Source organism: Phragmites australis, chromosome 13, assembly GCF_958298935.1.
Source record: "Phragmites australis chromosome 13, lpPhrAust1.1, whole genome shotgun sequence".
Taxonomy (NCBI): domain Eukaryota; kingdom Viridiplantae; phylum Streptophyta; class Magnoliopsida; order Poales; family Poaceae; genus Phragmites; species Phragmites australis.
The window spans coordinates 24,903,767-24,924,502 of NC_084933.1; the positions used below are offsets into that span (position 1 = coordinate 24,903,767).

The 20,736-nt window shown below is 44.7% G+C and overlaps 3 protein-coding genes across 3 annotated transcripts; 1 reads left to right on the forward strand and 2 right to left on the reverse strand.

Annotated features, from left to right (window-relative positions):
• Positions 1-205: 205 nt before the first annotated feature.
• Positions 206-2,203, forward strand: LOC133888320 (aquaporin PIP1-2-like). Its single transcript, XM_062328513.1, has 4 exons — positions 206-718; positions 839-1,134; positions 1,234-1,374; positions 1,886-2,203. The coding sequence occupies exons 1-4, from the start codon at positions 385-387 to the stop codon at positions 1,979-1,981; spliced, it is 867 nt and encodes a 288-aa protein (XP_062184497.1). The 5' UTR covers positions 206-384; the 3' UTR covers positions 1,982-2,203.
• A 953-nt stretch (positions 2,204-3,156) lies between these two features.
• On the reverse strand, positions 3,157-12,841 carry LOC133888319 (mitogen-activated protein kinase kinase kinase YODA-like). The gene is made up of 13 exons (XM_062328512.1): positions 12,601-12,841; positions 10,648-11,449; positions 9,721-10,461; positions 8,946-9,033; positions 8,776-8,838; positions 8,371-8,531; positions 8,193-8,268; positions 7,959-8,018; positions 7,734-7,841; positions 6,509-6,745; positions 5,169-5,260; positions 4,231-4,928; positions 3,157-3,571 (listed from the first exon to the last, which is right to left on the reverse strand). Exons 2-12 carry the CDS (start codon positions 11,202-11,204, stop codon positions 4,415-4,417), a joined length of 2,697 nt encoding a protein of 898 aa, XP_062184496.1. The 5' UTR covers positions 11,205-11,449; positions 12,601-12,841; the 3' UTR covers positions 3,157-3,571; positions 4,231-4,414.
• Positions 12,842-15,541: 2,700 nt separating this feature from the next.
• Positions 15,542-17,548, reverse strand: LOC133887654 (cytochrome P450 86A4-like). Its single transcript, XM_062327610.1, has one exon. It carries the CDS (start codon positions 17,442-17,444, stop codon positions 15,828-15,830), a length of 1,617 nt encoding a protein of 538 aa, XP_062183594.1. The 5' UTR covers positions 17,445-17,548; the 3' UTR covers positions 15,542-15,827.
• Between the last annotated feature and the right edge of the window lie 3,188 nt (positions 17,549-20,736).

Genomic DNA, 20,736 nt, shown 5'->3' on the forward strand with positions numbered 1-20,736 from the left:
GCTAAACGAAACGAGCCCTATGTCCCAATGACCACTGCACAACTGTTGTTTTCATGGAGTACTAAGTTCAGTTCGTGGACAGTGATCCAGGTATCGGTAGTATATCTGATTTCCAGAAATGTTTATCGAGCTTCAAATATTTGCAGAGTGCAGATAACACCAAGCGAGCTGCGAGACACCAACCAACCCGCTCCTCCCTGTCACCGTCGTCGTCACCTCACCCTGTCCCGCCCCACTCCTTCCAGAACCACCTCCACGCCACCATTGCTGCCGCTATAAGACTCTTCACTCCCGTTGCAGCGCAACCCTCATAAGCACCAGACAGTTTCATCTCAGTTTCGAAGCTAGCTAGCTAGCTAGGCTCGGTCGCTGAGAGAAGCAGGCATGGAGGGGAAGGAGGAGGACGTCCGCCTGGGCGCGAACAAGTTCTCGGAGCGCCAGCCCATCGGCACGGCGGCGCAGGGCGCCGAGGACAAGGACTACAAGGAGCCCCCTCCGGCGCCGCTGTTCGAGCCCGGGGAGCTCAAGTCCTGGTCCTTCTACCGCGCCGGCATCGCCGAGTTTGTGGCCACCTTCCTCTTCCTCTACATCACCATACTCACCGTCATGGGCGTCTCCAAGTCCAGCTCCAAGTGCGCTACCGTCGGCATCCAGGGCATCGCCTGGTCCTTCGGCGGCATGATCTTCGCCCTCGTCTACTGCACCGCCGGCATCTCCGGTACTGCACCACCTTGCCTCTCTGCTTCTCTTGGCCTCTTCCCCTGTTTAATGGCTTCCTCCTCTGTTTCTTGGGCCTTGGCTCGTACTAGCTGCTGATGGTTTTCCTCTGCAACTGCAGGTGGACACATCAACCCGGCGGTGACCTTCGGGCTGTTCCTGGCGAGGAAGCTGTCGCTCACCAGGGCGCTCTTCTACATCGTGATGCAGTGCCTGGGCGCCATCTGCGGCGCCGGCGTCGTCAAGGGGTTCCAGCAGGGGCTGTATATGGGCAACGGCGGCGGCGCCAACGTCGTCGCGCCGGGCTACACCAAGGGTGACGGCCTCGGCGCAGAGATTGTCGGCACCTTCATCCTCGTCTACACCGTCTTCTCCGCCACCGACGCCAAGAGGAGCGCCAGGGACTCCCATGTCCCGGTGAGTGTTCATAGCTAGTAAACTTACCAAACCACTTGTCCATGGTATCGAAGATTCGAAGCTTGACATGGTGATATGGTTTCTTTGTGGGATGAACAGATCCTTGCCCCGCTGCCAATTGGGTTCGCAGTGTTTCTGGTCCACCTGGCCACCATCCCCATCACCGGCACCGGCATCAACCCGGCCAGGAGCCTTGGCGCTGCCATCATCTACAATAGGGACCATGCCTGGGATGACCATGTGAGTGCAGTGAATGAAAATCAACACCCTTCTCCCTTGTTCCTTCCTATGAATGTTTTCACTAGCGTAGCACTGGTTCAAAGCTATTTAGCTAACTGCTAGAAGTAAGATGAAGAGTCTAATCTGATTAACTGATGACAAATTGTGAAGTCTACTCTGATTAACTGAAATTAAATTGTGAAGTCTAAACTGATTAACTGATGTAAAATTGGGGAGTAAGTGAGTAATTCCAAGTAAAAGTATGTTAACACTAGCCAACTGCTAATAGAAATCATTCATTAGCTGGTTTTTAAAGGTCCAAGCATGATAGGACAAGCTCATAAGCATTTGTTGGTTATTTGATTATGGAAATTTGTCCTTATCCGAATGGAAATGCTGCAAGACTTGCTTTATTGTGCAAGCAACCACTACCTTCTAGGACAACGACTTGCATTATCCACCCCTGCATGCTAAGCCTATCATTAGCATGAAATAATTGATAGTGCTAACCACAGCGATTGTTGCCTCGCAGTGGATCTTCTGGGTCGGCCCCTTCATCGGCGCTGCCCTGGCTGCCATCTATCACCAGGTGGTCATCAGGGCGATCCCTTTCAAGAGCAGGTCTTAAGCTGCTGCAGCTGTGAGATGCCAATCCAAATCGCAAGCTCTGCTTCTGAAAGGATGGCTGTTCCCGGTGCATGCTATGTTATTGTCAAGTTCCGATTATCTTCAAGTTTGCTGTGTTACTACTGTCTTTATCTGAACCCAGACTTGTAATTCCAGTACCCCAATTGTGTATCCCGTTATCTGCAAATTTGAGTTATGAATGAGATATCCCGTTATCTGCAAATTTGAGTTATGAATGAGACTGTTCATCGTTCAATGTTCGCTTCTGCTGTATTTCTGCAAGTGGTAGAAAAATCTATTTGGAAAAGCCGTTCAGCTATGTGGCCGACCCTGCTGTGTCACACAGCCTGTTCAATTCAGGTTGTGGATGAAGCAATCTCGTGGCGGATTGGGGTTGGTGGTGAGTTGGTGCGGCGAAGGACAATGATGAGTCACCATTGGCAGCTGCCAGCTACGGGTGCGGATGCCCTGGAGGCCTGGACCCTGGTCCTTCCCAGCGCAACGCGACAAAACCAGCACGGCTGCACCGTGGCACATGTCGTGCCGATTGTTTGTTCTTGCAAAGCTCCTTTTGGCCGCAAGGGTGTCGTGCAGGTTGGATTTGCGATTTCTGCACGGTGGCTTGGACCGCTTGGTACCACCATGATCTCCGGTGGTGCGGCTGTCTGGCCGGATCATGCAGAGTGAACGTGTTTGCGCTGCGAGCGAACTTCCATGAGAAGTGCCAGGTAGATGGCCTTCAATTAATTCTTCGTAGGCCGTTTCGTTCGAGCCCTGCCTGGACTCCAGGCTCCAGAGAGAGTGACCAGAGAGTGAACTGCAAGGTCTTTTGATGGATGCCAGGTACTCACCCCCTGATACACAATTGGATTTCATGGAGAGGGCAGGAATACTGTCGCAGGACAAACATGACTAGCCCAGGGGAAAGTTCAGATGAATACCTTTGGAATTCACCAAAGCCAGACTATAACAAGTAGATAGTAGACAGTAGATTTTCGCCAAAGCAAGCAAGTCGACGGTACATCGCAAATCACTCATCTTCTTCATCAAGGGGTAATTTTGCCTTTGCCACAAAGCAAAGGGCACCATCTCACGCAAAACCATAGGGCAACGCACAGTTACAAGAATAAAACTTTGAGAATCTCATTAGAAATGCAACGTTCATAGAAGGACATGTGGACATCATGCATTCAATTAGGGGTCAGATTCTCTGTACAAATTTCGAGAGTAGATGGTACAGTGAATGAATTAGCTCATTAGTTGAGTACAGCTTCAACCATGAGATATGTAATTGTAAAGGACGAAAAAGAAAATGGTACTGATTGCTGATTGGCTCAACTGTTTTCTGTGCAAAATCTTGGCTCTTAGTTGAGGTTCCTTCTGTACATTGGCATCAGGACGCCAACAAAAAAAAATAGAAAAATAAGTTTCCTATTGAGGTCAGAGGGGTATACAAGGGAGAATCATTGCTTTGGGTCCTTCAGTGATTCAGTCTATGGGAATCTAATATACAGTCCCATCATTTGATACTTGTTAGCAAGCCAGTTGTATGCTAAGTCGGGTTGTTCTGTCTGGTAGGAATGGATGAAATCTGCTATTCAGAACAATGTTAGTAAAAAGTATAATCAAAACAAACTTCAGTGTCCTCAATAAGTATCATGTTCGATAAGCTAAGGTTGAAATGTGATATTGGAGCTCTCAAAGTGAGTGCTGCACCAGAGATGGAATTTGTACGCTAAAATATCTATAATGACTAGCAGGTGCAAAGCTTCAGGAATTGCACATAGAAAAAGATGGCGGATTAAGGGCGCACTTGGTTCTTTACCACACTGTGTCACACCTCTTGCCAAACCTTGCCTAAGGTGTGGCGAGGTTTGGCTAAATATGAGTCTATGACAGGTGGGATCTAGAGCTGAAAAACTATGGCACACCAAAACTGTGGCACGAGCACGAACCAAACAGCTGCCACAAGAAGTGTGGCAAAGTTTGGCAGCCAACCAAACAGCCCCTAACACCCCATAAAAATATCAGAGCGAAATTGATCATATATTTTTATTCACACAATAAAAAGAATAAAAGGATTCTACAAGCCAAGGAGAAAACATTTAGAACCATGTTGCTTTGACACTACACATGGTTCTAGCAGCTAGCGTGGTACAACACTGAAGCTACAAGTGATGTAAAACAGTCTGACCTTATGTAATTGAATGCAGATGATAAGACAGCTGTAAATTGGAACAAGAGGCATACCTTCGTCGACTTTGAATTGCGTCCACGACAAGAAAGATCCCATCCATTACCAACCATTAGCTTCTAAGGAAATTGTCAATCTTTCTGATACTATGATACAATTCCAGTCATTGCATGGTCATAGCAGCCAAACCACCAGTTAACAAACTCCAAAAATTGCCACCCTGATTTTTACACTTGATAGTTATTTACCATGCTTGAGTCCAAGGGTTGGAGAGCCAGATGTCAGATCTAGTGAAGGATTTAGCTTCACATGATCCACAAAGGCATGACGAATAAAATGTTCAGAAGGGGACAGCCTTTCACGCAAATCAAAAACATTTCCAAGTCTCTTTCCAAACTGAGGGCTCAGAATGTCAGCTTCAGATACTACTCTCTCCCGAGGTCCCTGTGAGACTTGCTGCACCTGAGCAACCTGCCCAAGGATAGTATCTGTATGCCGGCTGGGGAAGAGATCATCTGGGCCTCTTGATGTGATCCCAAATCCCTCAGTGCTGTAGGTTGCATACCTTAGATGGTTAAAAGGAATAGTGCCATTACCACCTGATAGGGGTGTGGAAGCGCCTGAAGTAGTTCTGGGGCTGGAAATAGGAGAGGGTGACATCATGCCACTTGTGTGTTGGGGAGGCCTTGACTTCAGCAGAGGACTTCCACATGGAGAAACTGGACATGATATATTGCTCCGTATATGGATATCACTGCAAGTAAATAAGAATTAGAAGACAGAAGTTTGCCAAAAATCCATTTTGTCAGAAGCATTGAGTTTAGCTGTGTTAAATAGCAGTAAGAGTAGCTGCAGTTTGGTTAGTTGTGGAACATTACAACTAATTTTGTTTTAGTTCCCGATTACCACATTACTGGCTCGCCACAACACTGTCTGGACATATTAATGGTGTGTACATCTCAACTCAATGAGCAGAATGTGGGACATGTTGTACCTGTGCTTTGAAGATAATTTTACACTCCTTCTCTGGTAAATTGCCTGACCCTCCAAACCAAAGGAGGAGGTATTTCTTGTCTGCACAGCCACCTGACAAGTCAAGGAAAGTCCAAAAAGTGAGCATGCATGGGAATGCCAAATGAAAGGAAAGCAACTATCAATGATATGTTCAACAAAGTAACATTCCAGAACTCTACGTAGGTATATCAGTTCAGAAGAGCTAAGTTAACAAGGAAGATTTTCCATTTGTCCTCGTAAAATTTCCATATCTCTAAAATATTACTGCAAAATGAATGCTCCCCTGTCTTCTATCCACGGTCTATCCTGTGCTAGCATCTTCTACCATGGAAACAAGAGAAATGCCAAAAACCCTGCAAGCATCTGTGATCCAAGCTCCAACAATTGCCCCTGGGCTCCAACTCACATTCCAATGAGCTATATCCACATTCATTATGTTGCACTCTGATACCCCTGCTTATGTGCAGCAGACATGGCCTCTTCTATGAAGATATGGTAGCCCATGTGTCAAGATCCACTCCGGCAAGATCAATTTATCGAGGATCACAGGCTATCACGGTCCCACCAGCCACCATGTTGGTCTACAGTCTACTTGAGTGAGGAGGACGAAGGCAAGGAAGAAGAATGGTTTTTGCAAGGCTTGACTGATGGAATTTTGTCAAAAATAAGGCTAAGGTCTTGAAAAGGAGTGGCATATAAGGGAGATTTCCCTATTCAATGGCGAATCAGGAATCAGTGAGCTATTCAAAAGCATATAAAAGAATATCCCTTCTTCCTACGTATGTAATAGGTACAAAAGGAATCTAGGTTCTGAGTTTATTTTTCAACACAACATTTGTCAGTCTTTAGACTCTGCTTTCTGATTCCTCATCTGATATGCATATGCCCAAACACTAAATGCCTCATCCAGATACGATTCATATACCCCCCTAAAAAAATGATTCTAGTCCAATATGATTGGGTTGATATAGCTCTTATGCTTTCCAGTTTCATCAAACTAGAACTTGCCTTTAGATTTCATAAACTACATTTATTTTAGGGGGAAAAAGAAAACCTAGCCTGATTAGAATTAAATCGCCTTTTGGAGCCAGAAACAAATAATTAAAACACAGACTTCACGTAGGTGTGCAGCTTGACAACAAGAGACAAGCAAATAGAAAGCATCAGAACTTCAAAAGAGACTAACATATTAATTTCTATTGCCCGTACATATCAGAAACATACGAAATTTGCTGAATTAAATTCATAAGTTTTTAGTCTGAGCAGATATGCAATTTTGAGCTGAAGAAGCACTTAAGAACATTAGTATTCAGGTGGTACCTTGGGATTTGGTCTACAAGATATGGCAGCCACATGTTCCCAAGGATCAGGAACAACAGATTTCTCAAGTGAAACTCCATGTTGTATGAACGGGTGTTGCAAAAGATACACGGCTGTCGGCCGTTGAGATGGATCACGTTGCAGACACTTTCTAATGAAGTCCTTGCAGGGCTCCGAAAGGTGATCTGGTATTGGCGGAAGTTCCTTGCTGTTTCCAATCTTGAACACTGCAGCAATCTGTTGACAAACAAAAGGGAAACATTAATAACTGAGTTGCATTTCTATGATTACTTCAATTCTGACTACCAATCAATAGAAGAAGTCTAACATTTCTTAAAATTTCATGAAGGTAGATGAGCTTGGAGGTTCCGCTTTCAGATAGTGGTAAATTCTCCCAAAAGCAAGAGTTAGAAAAAGGAACTTGTCATACTCCATCCAGTGTGGAATTCTAGATATCAATATAATAGCACATCCTATTTGTGCTTGGTTTAAAGAAGGAATAATTCAGTGTTCCAGAAAGCCAGAAACTGCTAACTGATTCTATTTCCATTGGTTGGCCAGTAGTGCCTCTAGAAGGAACCGGTCTAAAGCCAGCATTTTCCTGGTTTTGATGTCTAAATCCAACAGATACATGGGCAGGAAATGGCCCGTTATCTTCTGCCCAGATTAAGGTTATTGAAAACTAGGTAATATGTGTATTTATGGCTTATTTAACGTAATATAACTGTCCACAGTACATAAGTAGTTCGTAGTTTTTTCTTTTAAGAAAACGTTGTTTCCAGATCAACTGAGTGCTTGAACAACATGAAGTGCACCAACAATCTGAACTCATTCTAAGCCACATTGGGGAAGACTTCCGAGGCATTGTCAAATTCAACAAAAAAATTGAGGCTTTTGTCCTCCAAAACAAACAGTACGAAGTGGGCAAGTCAATCTTAAGCTGATATGGCTCTATTTTATCAATAAACTCGAGGTATTTGAAATTTGAAAGTAAAGATTGTAGATACAACCAGAAGGAAGAATAGAAACAGTTACATCCAAACAAACATGAGATAACCTGGGTACTGAACTACTGATGTAGTCAGGCACAACAACCTTCTGCGGTAATGGAATGAATTACTGATGGAGACAGCAGTAGTTAATAATAAATGTCAATTGTTAACTTATACTAGCCATCCATACTGTAGAACAAATATAAATCCTATATTTAAAGTCTAATACTAACCCCTTCGTACTGGCTCCACGGTGGTTTTGAGGTAGCCATCTCCAGGACAGTGCATCCTAAACTCCATATGTCAACCGCAAGGTTGCATCCATTCGAATTTTTTATAACCTGCATTTGTTTTACATGTGAGTTTGTTGTTTACAGAAATTACAATAAGATACACATGAACTCATATAAAATAAAAAAATTCAAATTAAAGTAAGAGCGTAAGATTTTCAGCAATACCTCTGGAGCCATCCAGTATGGACTACCCTTAAATGAGAAAGGACAATGCTGCCCATTGATCTGGGGGAAAAGAGGCAAAACAGAAGCAGGAGACGCAATTTAAACAAGTTAGTGAGTGAAAATCAATATCATCTTTTAAGAAACGTTAATTGTGAGTAAAAATTGTACTGTATTATATTTCTCTGTTCCAAAGAAAAACCTCTAACAATGAAATATAATGGTCCGGAAACTTACATGCTTTGCCATTCCAAAGTCTGCAAGCTTAACACGACCGCTTGGATCTACTAGTATGTTTGCACCTTTGATGTCCCTGAAAATAGTGACAAGCAGACAAAAGCAGAAGTTAAAAATACACAACAGTTACTGATATGTGCAGCCAAAAAAAGGTAACCAAAGCAAACTGAAATGCTACCTATGGACCGTATTTTTCCCATGCAAATAAGCTAAGCCTGACAGTATCTGCTGAGTGTAGCTACGTATTGCTGGTTCACCAAGCTGTCCATACTCTTGTAGAAGCTTATGGATGGATCCACCAGACACATACTCCAAGTATATGTAAAGCTTATCATCAACCTGTTTTTGGACATACATAATATAAAACTTCACGCCTAAATTGAAACCAGTGTATAAAAAACCCCTTTAATGAAATTCGACAGGTCATCATGAACTTTCTTACCACCCGTGCTGGAAGGAAAAGAGTACAAAACTAACATTAAATTACAGACAGAATCTTCTGAAATTACAGGAACAGTAGTGGAGTTATAGGAAAGCAAAGAAAACAAGGTGTAAGATAATAATTGAAGGAAACAGTTCATACCGTTTCTGATCCATAGTATTGTACAATATTCGGATGACGTAAGCGACTCAAGAGTGATATTTCCTGTTAAACGGAAATAGAAAAACGATAAGAAGAACATAACATAATAAACGCAACATATAAACTAAAATTTTCAGAATTGTTGGTGCAGCACAATTGAAATACCATACCTGCCCCAATTGCTTTGCACTCTCCTTTGATTTAGGATCATCCAAGAATAGGGTAACCTCTTTCATTGCACACATTTCACCACTATCACTGATATAGATGATAAAATCGAAATAGGTCAAACAAAACAATGGTGATGAAAAGCTGCGGCGTGATTTGAAAACACTCAAATGGACAGTCATTCTATCATTGGAACCAGATAAACTATTCAATTGTTAAACCTTAAAACAATGACGAATAATTCAAAGAAATCAACTTCTCTTGGCCTTATCTGTACCATAAGGTATTCTTTAACACAACAATATGAAAGATACTTTTCAATGGCCTATGATCATGATGAACTTTATCATCAACATGAGTTGTCAATACCATTTGCTCCTCGGAAAATGGTCATCTCTTGTTGCTAAGGACGTTGATCAATTGCCAACAATTATGAGTAGTGGACACAAATTTTATGCAAGCAACATAACATTATGGTTCTGAATAGTTTTTATTCACTGCTCGGTCTGTTCCTTTTTATTTGATGCTTTAAGATTTGTGCATGCATATAAACAAAAAGTACAGGATGGCCACATGCCCCTACTCAATTTGTCTGCACTGCTAGTAGCTACCCCCAACTATTTTGTTTGCACAATGAAACAGCGAGTCTTACGCCAATTAGATTAGAGCAAATTGTGAATTACGCAAAGATCCTACAGAAGCTGCAAAGATGTCTAAAGTATATTTACAGAAAGTCAAACTTCAAATTCATAGTTCCATATGTAGGAAAACACATACCTGTTGAAGCCAACATATACATGCCCAAATGTTCCGCGACCAATCAGCTTGCCCTTCTTCCATCGTGATGCAGGACTTGGTGGATTCTCTGTTCTGCCAGGGCTCCGAGGTACTGAAATAGGACTAGTTGGCGTGGAGTTGTTTGGAAAAAATGAACTGTTAGAGATGCTCAATGGTGGAAGGGGCAACTTGTGGGTTTGCTTCTTCTTCCCATCATCATGCCGACTAGTTGGGGATTCAGGTGCCATTCCTACAGACCTTGGATGCAATGGGGAAACACTTCCACTATGCACCCTGGAACTAGGGCCAGGACTTGTCATTCTTGGGCTAGGAATTGGAGAACACTCTGGACTACCCCTGCTGGGCTGCCAAAAAAGCTGCACTTGCATATCGCCACCCACTGAATTATGCCCAGATGTTTGCCCTGAACCTGGACTGGAACACTGACCAGATCCAAGGAGAGTTATATCTGTATGAGGCTTCACTGCCCAAAAGGCTGAAGTCGGAATATGATCAGGACATAATCTTCTTGGACTTCTAGAAGGACTTGACATCAAACTATTAGGAGCACTCTCCAAAACTACTGGCCGGATACTTTGTAAATTTGGTTGGTAATTATCAGCTGCAATACTTCTTGGTGATGTTGACAGTGTATGGTTACTGAGGAATGCATTAGCTGGCTTCGACATTTCCTTCGCAGTCTTTGTAGTAATGGTACCAGGGCGCTCTTTGCGAACATTACTTCAGAAAGAGAAAAACGATATGTAAGAGCGTGTTTGAATGAAGAGACATTACTTCACAAAGACAATAAAGATATGCAAGAGCGTGGTTGAATGAAGAGACATTACTTCACAAAGACAATCAAGATCTGTAAGAGTGTGTTTGAATAGAGAGGCACATAGATAATACATGGACTGAAGAGCATACCTTGACTTGCTTTTTGAAGTAACCTTAATTGCATTTTCAGCATCATTTCCAACAGAGCTTTGAAGCTGAGAATCTCCATGATCCTCACTATCAGCAGAACAGTTGATAGAGACAGAAGCAATCACTATTTCTGAAGCAAGCTCACTGTTTCCAGGACTTCTGTGAATCCGATTGGGTTGAGGAAGCGGCAGAAGCAGTGGTGGTTTGCCACGCTTTTCCAATATTGGCTTTGAGTCCTTTGACTCAATGACATCAGAAACTGTGCGCGTCACTCGAGGACGTACTCCAGGAATAGGCAGTGGCTGAGCATGCAGCCTATCAGCCGAAAAGCTTTGGCAGCGTGAAACTTCTTTTGACGGTGATGTTGGGCGTGAGACTGTGGTAGATTGGCAGACTTTCTCAACAGCTGTATTATTGCCACATCTACAATTCCGTTTCGATTTTGTGCTTCCCTTTTGCTCATTTGGACTTATCAAGCGATGAAATGTATCGATGAGGTTTTCTTTGGTCGTTTTCTTAACATCTTTTGACGATGACTTACCCCACCATGATGGCATATTGAATATGAAAGAATATGTGGTGTATCTAACCAGCTAAGTACTTGCCACAATGCTATCTGAACTGATCAATTATCATATTATGGTAATTGAATGGAGAGCAAATGCATGAGACTTTCTTGTAACCTCATATAGTACCCTCAACTTCCACAATGCGCTGGCAATGAACAGTACAGAAGCAGTCCAATCAATGGAAAAAAGAGATGAATCAAGATTTCCAACTAGCACCTTCTTCACCTCAAAGGCTGAAATACATAAACAGATATCATTAAAACCAGAAATTGTCAGTTGAGCATTAACTATGTGTCATTCTCAGTTTCTTAGAACAAGTGCAGGAAAAAATATCAGGTTCATATAAATGCAAACGATAATTAGAAGTGTCAGGACAAAACATGGTTTATTTCTTTCAGTTCCAGGTTTGGTTTTCAGTGATTCAACACTATCACCAGATTTAACAAGATGTGTATTTTGTGATGTTCCGTTCGACCCAATCTTTACCCAGAAAAAACAGCCATTACATGCTCATCGCAAAAAGCACCAAGAGTATCTGAAGCATTTTGGATTACTTGCTCACACTGGATGCTTATTCCAGGAAGAAAAATTACAAACTTTTTTTTTCTTTTGCCATGAATGGCACCTAGCAGTGACCCTGCTGAAACATAACAAGTATATTTTGATTGAATGAGAGCAAACAGTACAAGAAAATCATGTTCCACAAAGTCACAATTGATGGCCTCATGGCTCCCTGAGAATCAAAATGCATCTCCAAAAGTCCAACACCAACAGAAATAGCCTGCAGTGCATGTTTAATGATTTATTTACTTTGTGGCGTTACACTTAGCGAAGTTCCCTTAATGTGCCGCCTAAGTTGTAGGGCTGCGGCAATAACACGGTAGTAAATACAAAATTCATCGCACGTGACAGAGCTGCCCACTCTCTATTGTTGCCTAATTTACGCTAAGAAAAACTCTACTTAGCGCAGCCGAGTTGCTAAAACTACAATCCAGCAAGACAATTTAGCGAGCTAAGGGTCAGCCTCCTTAGCGTAGCACTCCTCTGCATTCTAGTTCAAACCTCAGCAGTCACTACTGACCCCTCGTACGCTCCGATAAAGGAAATTCCATCAGCAAGCACCAGACTGTCCGTTATCACCACCCAAGCTAAACGCCCCGAACTGAAACAACACTGAACACAGCACCCACTAACTATTGAGCAAGCAAGCGATTCCCTCTCCGAGCGAAACCCGCGCAGATCTCAGCACAACCCGCGCACTCCAGATCCGCCGGGTGCCCCGTCCCCGCGAAATTACTTGCCCAAACCAGCGCAAGCAGCAGCATCTAGCGGCAGCTGGCCAAGCGAAGTGATTGCGGCAGAGTGACAGGAGGGAGAAGCTTACCGGGGCGCCACGGCGGCGAGATCCAACCGCCGGAGCAGAAGCCGGAGGGAATCCGGAGGCGATGCTGCGGGGCTGGGGCAGCAAAAGGAGCGGAGAGGAAGCTGGGACGCGGAAAAGGATGGGAGCGAGAGAAAAAAAAAGGAAAAGAAAGGAACCGAAGCGGAACAGTGTGTGCGCTAGCCCGGAGTGGGCAGTGGAGGCGACGGAGGTAGCTGGATCTTTTGCGCCTCGAAGTCCCTGCGCCGGCAGACTTTGCGCTGCTCTCCTCTCGGTCGGGTGCCGCTGTTTCACGCCACGCACGCGGTGGGAGGTGCAGAGGATCCGAGGGTTCAGGGATTTGCTCCTTTTCGGAAAACTTTCGAGGATTTATTCCGCGTAATGATTCTATAGCCTGTACAGAGGCGTGAGAGCAACGGTTCTTTTATTTTAAAAGTTCGCTTGCTTGTGTCCACGCCCAACGTAATTATAGAGCCGTACGGTCTTCCGGGTCAACCAAATAAAGCAATTGCCTCACTCTCTCCCTTCCGTCAAAATTTGTTAGTATTTCCTCCGGCTTTTCTCCCTTACGCCGATAGATTAATTCGTTGACAAAACCCGTCAACTCTGAGCAAGAAAACCATGCATGTTAGCACGACTGCTTTCACGCTAGTTGCTCGAATTTTTTTGCTTGTTTGATGAGGATATAGCTTATGTAAAATTAGTATCGCTATTGAAACGGTTTTGTGCATTTTCTACGATTAGCATGAAAGAAAGATGTACTGAATCAATCTGGCACATCAAGCTTGCTAATACGAAATACGCTCCTACACATGGACTGGGATTAAGCGTCCAGACTGTTGCGATTGGGTTTAAATTTATTTTAGGTGCTATTTGGCCTGAGTCTAAAACATAGGCCTGATTTGACAACTGGGAAAAGAGAGGTATGATGAAAAAAAGAGAAATGAATAGAGTGTTAAGATAGAAAGATGAAAATAAGTATATGATTATGATTAAATTTTAGATACTCATTTCTCTCTCCCACCTCTCATTTCCCAAAATCTAAACCAGCCCATACTTCTTTGTTATGTCCTAAAAATAGTCAAGCAACTGGACTTCCAGGACCGACATTGGACAAGACTAACTTGCCGTACACGATAAACTACGAGAGAAATTCAAAGTTCTCATATTCTAGCACCAAAAATTGTTTAAAGTTGAATTTTCTAGCTGGACTGATTTTGCTCACTTGAAAGTTGTCGTATCACATTCCGAAGTTTTGGATTTCAATGTTCTCATATTCTAGCTCCAAAAAAGATCAATGTGGAAGTTTTTCCAATTCATCAACAGAAAGTCGGTAAATTCTCCATTTGTGAATGAAATCTTACTATTCATTGAGGCCGTTTGAGCATAGGAATTAGGTACTAGTAATAATAAGGATGTCCCGTGTCCGCTGTTCCCGTCCGGTGTCCATGGATTAGAGAGCTCCCTATGCTGTACTCGTACTTGTCTAATTGGGCAATGCCAGATTCTACTGCACCAAACTATATTAAGCAACAACGTATGGTACCGATGATTGACATCAGTTGGCACAAAAATTAAGGCCGCATTTAGTATAACTCCGGTCCCCAGATCTATATATGATTTAAAGTTTGTAGATAAAATTAAATAATTTAAATATCTATTTTTAATTTAAATAAGAATAATATATCTCAATCGAAGACTCTCAATTTATCCATAACTCTAACTTAAAAAATTTCTAGAACTAAAGATAATCAACTTCAAAAATTCTTACATAACATGTTTACTCATATGATCACCACCATTCCATCAGAGTGCATAGAACGGTCAGCGTCATCTCCACCAGCTTTCCGCGAGCCCATGTTTATTCGTTGAAGCTGCATGCATGCAGCTCCTCATCAGATAAAACGGCGCAACCAACAGCATTGAAGCACCGACGCAAATTGGAGCGATCAATGGAGTGAACGAGCAGGCTGTTCTCGATCGGTTGCACTATTCTTAAACGATCATTCGATGGAAAGCAACAGCTCACTCCATGGAGTGTGTCGAGAGACGCGTAGCTGAGAGGAAAACAACGCCCGCTGCCGTCGCTATCAACGAGAAAATTGCCAAAAGGGGATTGGTCCTAATTGGTTGATCGGATCATATATATTCATTCAAGAAACTAATCAATCGATTGATGGCATGTTTCTGTCTGTTTTACAAACAACTCTCCAACAACAATTGTCGGCCCATCAACACAAGCCACTCGAACAACGAATTCGGCGCCTCCGCATCAGGTTACATCAGAGAATTATTGCTCCCCTTTTGTTTCTTCTTCACATCCAAATCCAAACGATATGGATTTTTTACACGTTTTTGTTCCAGTTGGAGTAATATACTGGAGTAGTAATTTGTAGTGGAAAGAAGAAAGTGATTGAAATTAACCCTTTAGAGCAACTCTAACCAATTTCTTAAATCTCTCTATATCTTTGTATAAAAAGTCTTTCAAAAAAAATCACTCTTTATTTCTCTATGTGCTCCAACCGACTCTCTAAATTCTAATCATATTTATTTTATTATTATCCTATAAATAAAAAATATTTTCAATAGTTGTATTTTCAACGGCTGAATTTTATATTTGTTTGAATTCAAATTGAATTAAAAAGAAGAATATCACATTAAATGATAAAAATACATAAAAATAGAGCATTACAAAGGAACTTATATTTTTACCATATAACCTAAGGCTAAAAATAATTTTAAAAATTAGTCCATCACATAAGAACAATATTTGTGAATTTTCCTAGACTTTTGAAAATTTATTTAAGGCCCTAACAATTATTACAAGTTATAAAAATAATATTTTTTGAGAAAATTTAGTTTAAATTCTACACATATTTTTTGAATGAATTCAATTATAATAGGTTGTACATTATAAAATACGTAAAACAAGTTTAGGGTTATTGGAAAAAAACCACTATATTGATTTAGTCCATAATCATAGTATGCAATGTCATAGCGAGCTCTCTCCGTTCGCTGGACGTGGCTAGCCAAGCAGAGCGAATAGCGAGCCGGTTAGAGCTTCTTTTTTTTCCCCAAATCGTTAAATTTGGCTTTGCCAAGCCGGTTACCGAGCCTATTTGAGATGCTCTTAGTTCCGTACGTCTTGGGCTCTCTATCTACATAGTTTTTGCCATTTTCCGACTTGTTCCTTTCCAACCAGCACGAACCTCGGCGCGTGCATTGATCCTCTACGCGCAGGCCGCGATGGCCCTGGCCGCCGCGTCGTACTCCCCGGCGCCGCGGAGCTCGTCGATGACCGGGTCGAGGTCGCGCGGGCGCACTTCCATCCGGAGCCCGTGCTTCATGAACAGCGTGAGCGACATCTTCTGCTCCACGCGGTGGCCCGGCGCGACGGCCAGGCGGTGGCGGAGGAGCACGCTCCCGGCGATGTTCTTCATCTGCAGGTACGCGAGGTCCTTGCCCAGGCATATCCGCGGGCCGGCGTTGAACGCCACGAACCTGTACGAGTCGTGCGGCTCGAACTTGGTGCCGTCGGCCGACAGCCACCGCTCGGGCCGGAACTCGAGGCAGTCCTCCCCCCACACGGTCTTCATGCGCCCAGCCGAGTAGATGGAGTACGTGACCGACGACCCGGCCGGCACGAACGTGCCGTCGGGGAGGAAGTCGTCGGTGACGACGTGCTTGGAGTCCTCGGGCACGGAGGGGTACAGGCGGAGTGTCTCCGAGAGCGCCGCTTTGAGGTAGACGAGAAGGTCGAGCTCCTCGAAGTTGAACGGCGCGGCGAGCCACAATGCCGGGTCGTCGGCGCCGCGGGACGCGGCCAGGACGGCGCAGAGCTCGCGCACGATCTTGCGCTCCACGGCGGGGTGGGTGGAGACGAGCCAGAAGAACCAGGAGAGCGCCACCGAGGAGGTGTCGCGGCCGGCGAGGATGAAGTTGAGCGCCACGTGCTGCAGCGACTCGTCCGAGTAGGTTCCCTTGCGCATGAAGCGCGAGAGGAGGTCGTCGTGCGGCGTGGCCGACGCGTCGGTCTTCTTGCCGCCGGTGAGCTCGAGCTTGCGCGCCTTGATGACGGCCGAGAGGTAGCGGTCGACGTGCTCGACGCTGCGCGCCAGCGTGGTCTCCATGCCGAGGCCCAGCCACTTCTTGCACCGCCACAAGCACTCCGGGAAGATGAACCGGTTGAGCGTGGCTTCCGTGGCGCGGTCGAACGCGGAGGCGAAGGCGTTCTCGGGTAGCCCCCTGGCGAGCGTCTCTGGGTCCTTGCCGAACGCGAGCCCGCAGATGTTGTCGAAGGTGAGGCGGAGCAGGAGGTCCTGGAGGTCGACATGCGTGCCGTCCGCGGCCGCGTCACCCAGGATGGGCAGCAGCCGGTTGTGGATGGACCGGGACACCCAGCGCGACATGGCGGTGCGCAGCGTGCGCGTGGTAAACTCGAGCGCGGCCGTCTTGCGCTGCGCCACCCACGTCTCCCCGTCGGAGTTGAAGATGCCGTCGCCGAGCAGGTCCCGGAACACGCCGTGCCAGAAGGGGCCCTTGGGGTAGTTGTCGAAGCGGGCCTTGAGGACGTGCTCCAGGTTCCGCGGGTCGCACGTCACCGTCACCAGCCCGCCGCGGCGCGCAACCCCGGGCGCGGCGAAGATGCAGGTCTGGTACGTGCCCCCCGTGCGGCGCAGGTTGCCCGCGATCCACTCGTGCATGTCCTCCGCGTGCTGCACCAGCCCCGGGAGGCTCCCCACCAGCGGCCACACCCGGGGGCCGCTGAGCCCGCGCGACATCCGCCAGAACCACGCCATGTACAAGGCCACGGCCGCCACGACCACCGCCCACGCCCCCGCCTCCATCGCCACCAAGCTAGTTAATTACTACCAAGCCGTGATGCGATCCGGCGAGCAAGCTAAGCTAACGTAAGCTGCTGCTGGCCTGACAGGTGAAGTAAGTGAGCTCACATGGGCCGTGCGGAACTGCAACGTGAGAGAGCGAGGCTATATAGGAGCAGCGACTCGAGCCGACGGACGGATGGATGGCAATCAACACCCCGCTACTGTTGCTACGACTCAAAATGCCGCCACCAAGTTGTAAGACTATCTCAATCATATTCATTTTCCTCTCTATTTTTATTCTTTTTTATTTTTAATTATCTCAAAGAGATTCGTGAAAGAAAAAAAAGAGAATCTTATTTTAAAATAAATAATTTTGAAAATCCATTCATAAACAAAACTATAAAAGAAAAGTTTAATAATATTGAAGGGAAAAAATTTCTTCATAAAAATATTATCGTTTGGAAAGAAAATTACTTAGAATGCTCTAAGTGTACACTACTAAGTAGTGGCGAAGAGACCGACGGTCTCTGCCGTCTCGGGTCGCTTTCGTTCGCGAGGCGAGCGCCCGTCCGGTCGACCATAAATTGCCGTCAGGGCCGTTGGTTGGTCGAGCGGACCGGTCCAAAACCAACGCGAGCTGGAGCTGGAGCTGAGTCCTCACCTACTTCTGGGGGAAGCTCTTGAATGCGTGCGACGGGCGGGCGGGCGAGCGCACATTGAATACCGTAGGAAGGAAGGGGAATGGTAGCTACAAGGGGTTGAACCGCTCGAGCCTGGCAGTAAGCCTATACTAATCCGTCAACCAACCGATCGAGTGTCATTGCTGCCGAATTGCAGATCGACAGAACACAGTTCAGTACTCCTAGCCACACTCGCAAGCTATCGAAAGCGTGCGTGGATGAAACCTAATCGGGTGAAGACGCGCGCGACTGCCTGCACGCAGCGGCTAGCCGAACGAGACGTGTCAGGAGAGAGAGATGATGCAACAGTGCAATCGATAAAATATGCCAAGCAGCCGGCAGGTAGATGGCCAACTGTTTTTCTGGATGGCCTGGACGCCTTTAGAAATCCGTCAGATGGAGGTGGTTTTGACGAAGCGGGAAATGGATGGATCGCTGCTGCTGCTGCTGCGCTAGAGACTGGGGCGTCAGCGAAACAGGGGGTCAGGCACCCAGGTTCACAACGGTTTGGAGGGGGGTCGGTTGGGTTACCCAACCTCACCCCAGCGTAGCCGAGTAGCTCGGTTAGCTAGATCAAGTCCGGCATGCAGGTGTGGATCCTTCTGACCGCCTCAATTGCTTTGCTTGGAATGGGATCTTATGCTCTGCTGCTGCTACGTCGCTGGCCGTGATGGCGTCTAGAAGGACATGGGAACTCGGTTTGCTACTTCCACGACCAATAAGTCACGGGGGTAGTTCTGTGGCAAGGTGATTACTTCTTCCACGTCTCGATCGGGAGCGAGTACAGAGGAAAACTTGTGCGTTACCGTCTTCAGAACAATGTTTTGCCGTGCCCTCTAAAACGTAGGGATGAAAACAGATGGGAACATCGGAAAACCCTTCTAACTATTTTTATTTTTATATTTTTTCTAAAGGTATCATAAAAAACGATAAAGCCGAAAACAGATATAAACTCGAGAATATTAGGATATAAAAAATAAAGCAATCTAAATATAAATATGTCAATATTGATCAGAAACAATAATTAAAACCGAGAACACCCATCCGTATAACCATGACTTCAAACATCGACGGGATACGTAATTAATTTACACCAGTAAAAATAATTTATACTATACACGAATGGACCACGTAATAACATAAATCTTAATTGAAAATCAACCACAATATCGTAACTCGAGTACTTGACATAACATATAAGTACACAAAGACTAGAATTGAAGACGGCGTAAGAGCTTAAACAATATCGGTAGGTCGGCGGCTGATTGAGATTGGATTACTGGAGTCTTGGTGAAGTTTGGGATAGAAATGATGTTTGGTCTGGTCGACTAGACTTGGGCTATGGAATATATTGTGATTTGTAAAGTTTGATCTTAATTAGAACTCAAAAACGGTCAGAAAAATCTCTAACCATTTTTATTTTCATATTTTTTTCTAAAAACAAAATAAAAAAGATAAAAAAAATATAGAAAACAAATCGAAAGAGAAGAGTATTTATTCCATCCATTTTTATACCTGCTCAATGGAGCTGAGACCGTCTAGGCTGCACCGCTTGGGAAAACGACGGGAGCGGGGGCAATATGGGACGTTACACGAGATAGACTCCCTCTGTGCAGGGGACGGATCGGCTGCGCGGGCCTTATCCCGTGGCGAGCCCAAAATGATGGGCCGCGCTCGCTAGCATCGGGGAGCCGTTTGCGTTCGGCCCAGCCACTGGCGAAAGCTGTGAGCATGTGAGCAAGAGCGCAATCACAGTGGGCTGTAAAAAAATAAAGCTCGTGACTCGGGCTCGGCTCGACATAGGCTTGGTTTGAGCTCAAAACGATCCGAACTCGAGCCTGTACCGAGGCTCGGTCATTAAACGAGCCGAGCTCGAGCTATTCTTGAAGTCTCGAGCACATACCTGCACTTCCGATTTATTGTGCAATACCATAGCCCTGCACTTCCGATTCATCAGGCTCTCATTTCCTCTGCTGTGCAATACCAAAGCCCACACCGCACACCCAAGGCCCAAAGGCTCACTCCAACTTCACGTACGTTGCAGCACCCAACCAAACCAATCGACCGACGGACCGAGCGAGTCATCGAGCATTCTACCTGCCCCAACCAAGGTTCAAAAAATCGTTTGAACCTCAAAATGCGGAGGTCATCCAACTCTCGATATTCGGAATATTTGGTTGAAATTCGACGAGAATTCAATCGAATTCACTTGGTCAAATTGATTTGATCGTGATAAAAACCGATTGAATTAGGTATTTAGTAACCAGATGATTTCACTGATTAATTGATCGATTTCATTGGTATTCAACCGTATTTCGTTTATGTTCGAAAATCACTTGATTTTATTGAATTTCAGTGAAGTTCAAGAAAACCTATAAAATAGTTTAATCTTGTAAAATCGATAACTAATTCATCTGAGCTTCAAATCAAGGAAAATAAATTTTGTTGGTTTTCTTGTAACATGATATACATGATTAAAATATTTATAATCGTAAAAAATTGAATATTTTCTGTGAAAAAATGTATTTTTTAAACCTAGCTAAATGCATAGTTAATTCTTTGCTAATCCAAAAATCATGAAACTAATTTCATTAGTCTTCTTATATGATCCTATGCCTTTCAAAAATACATAA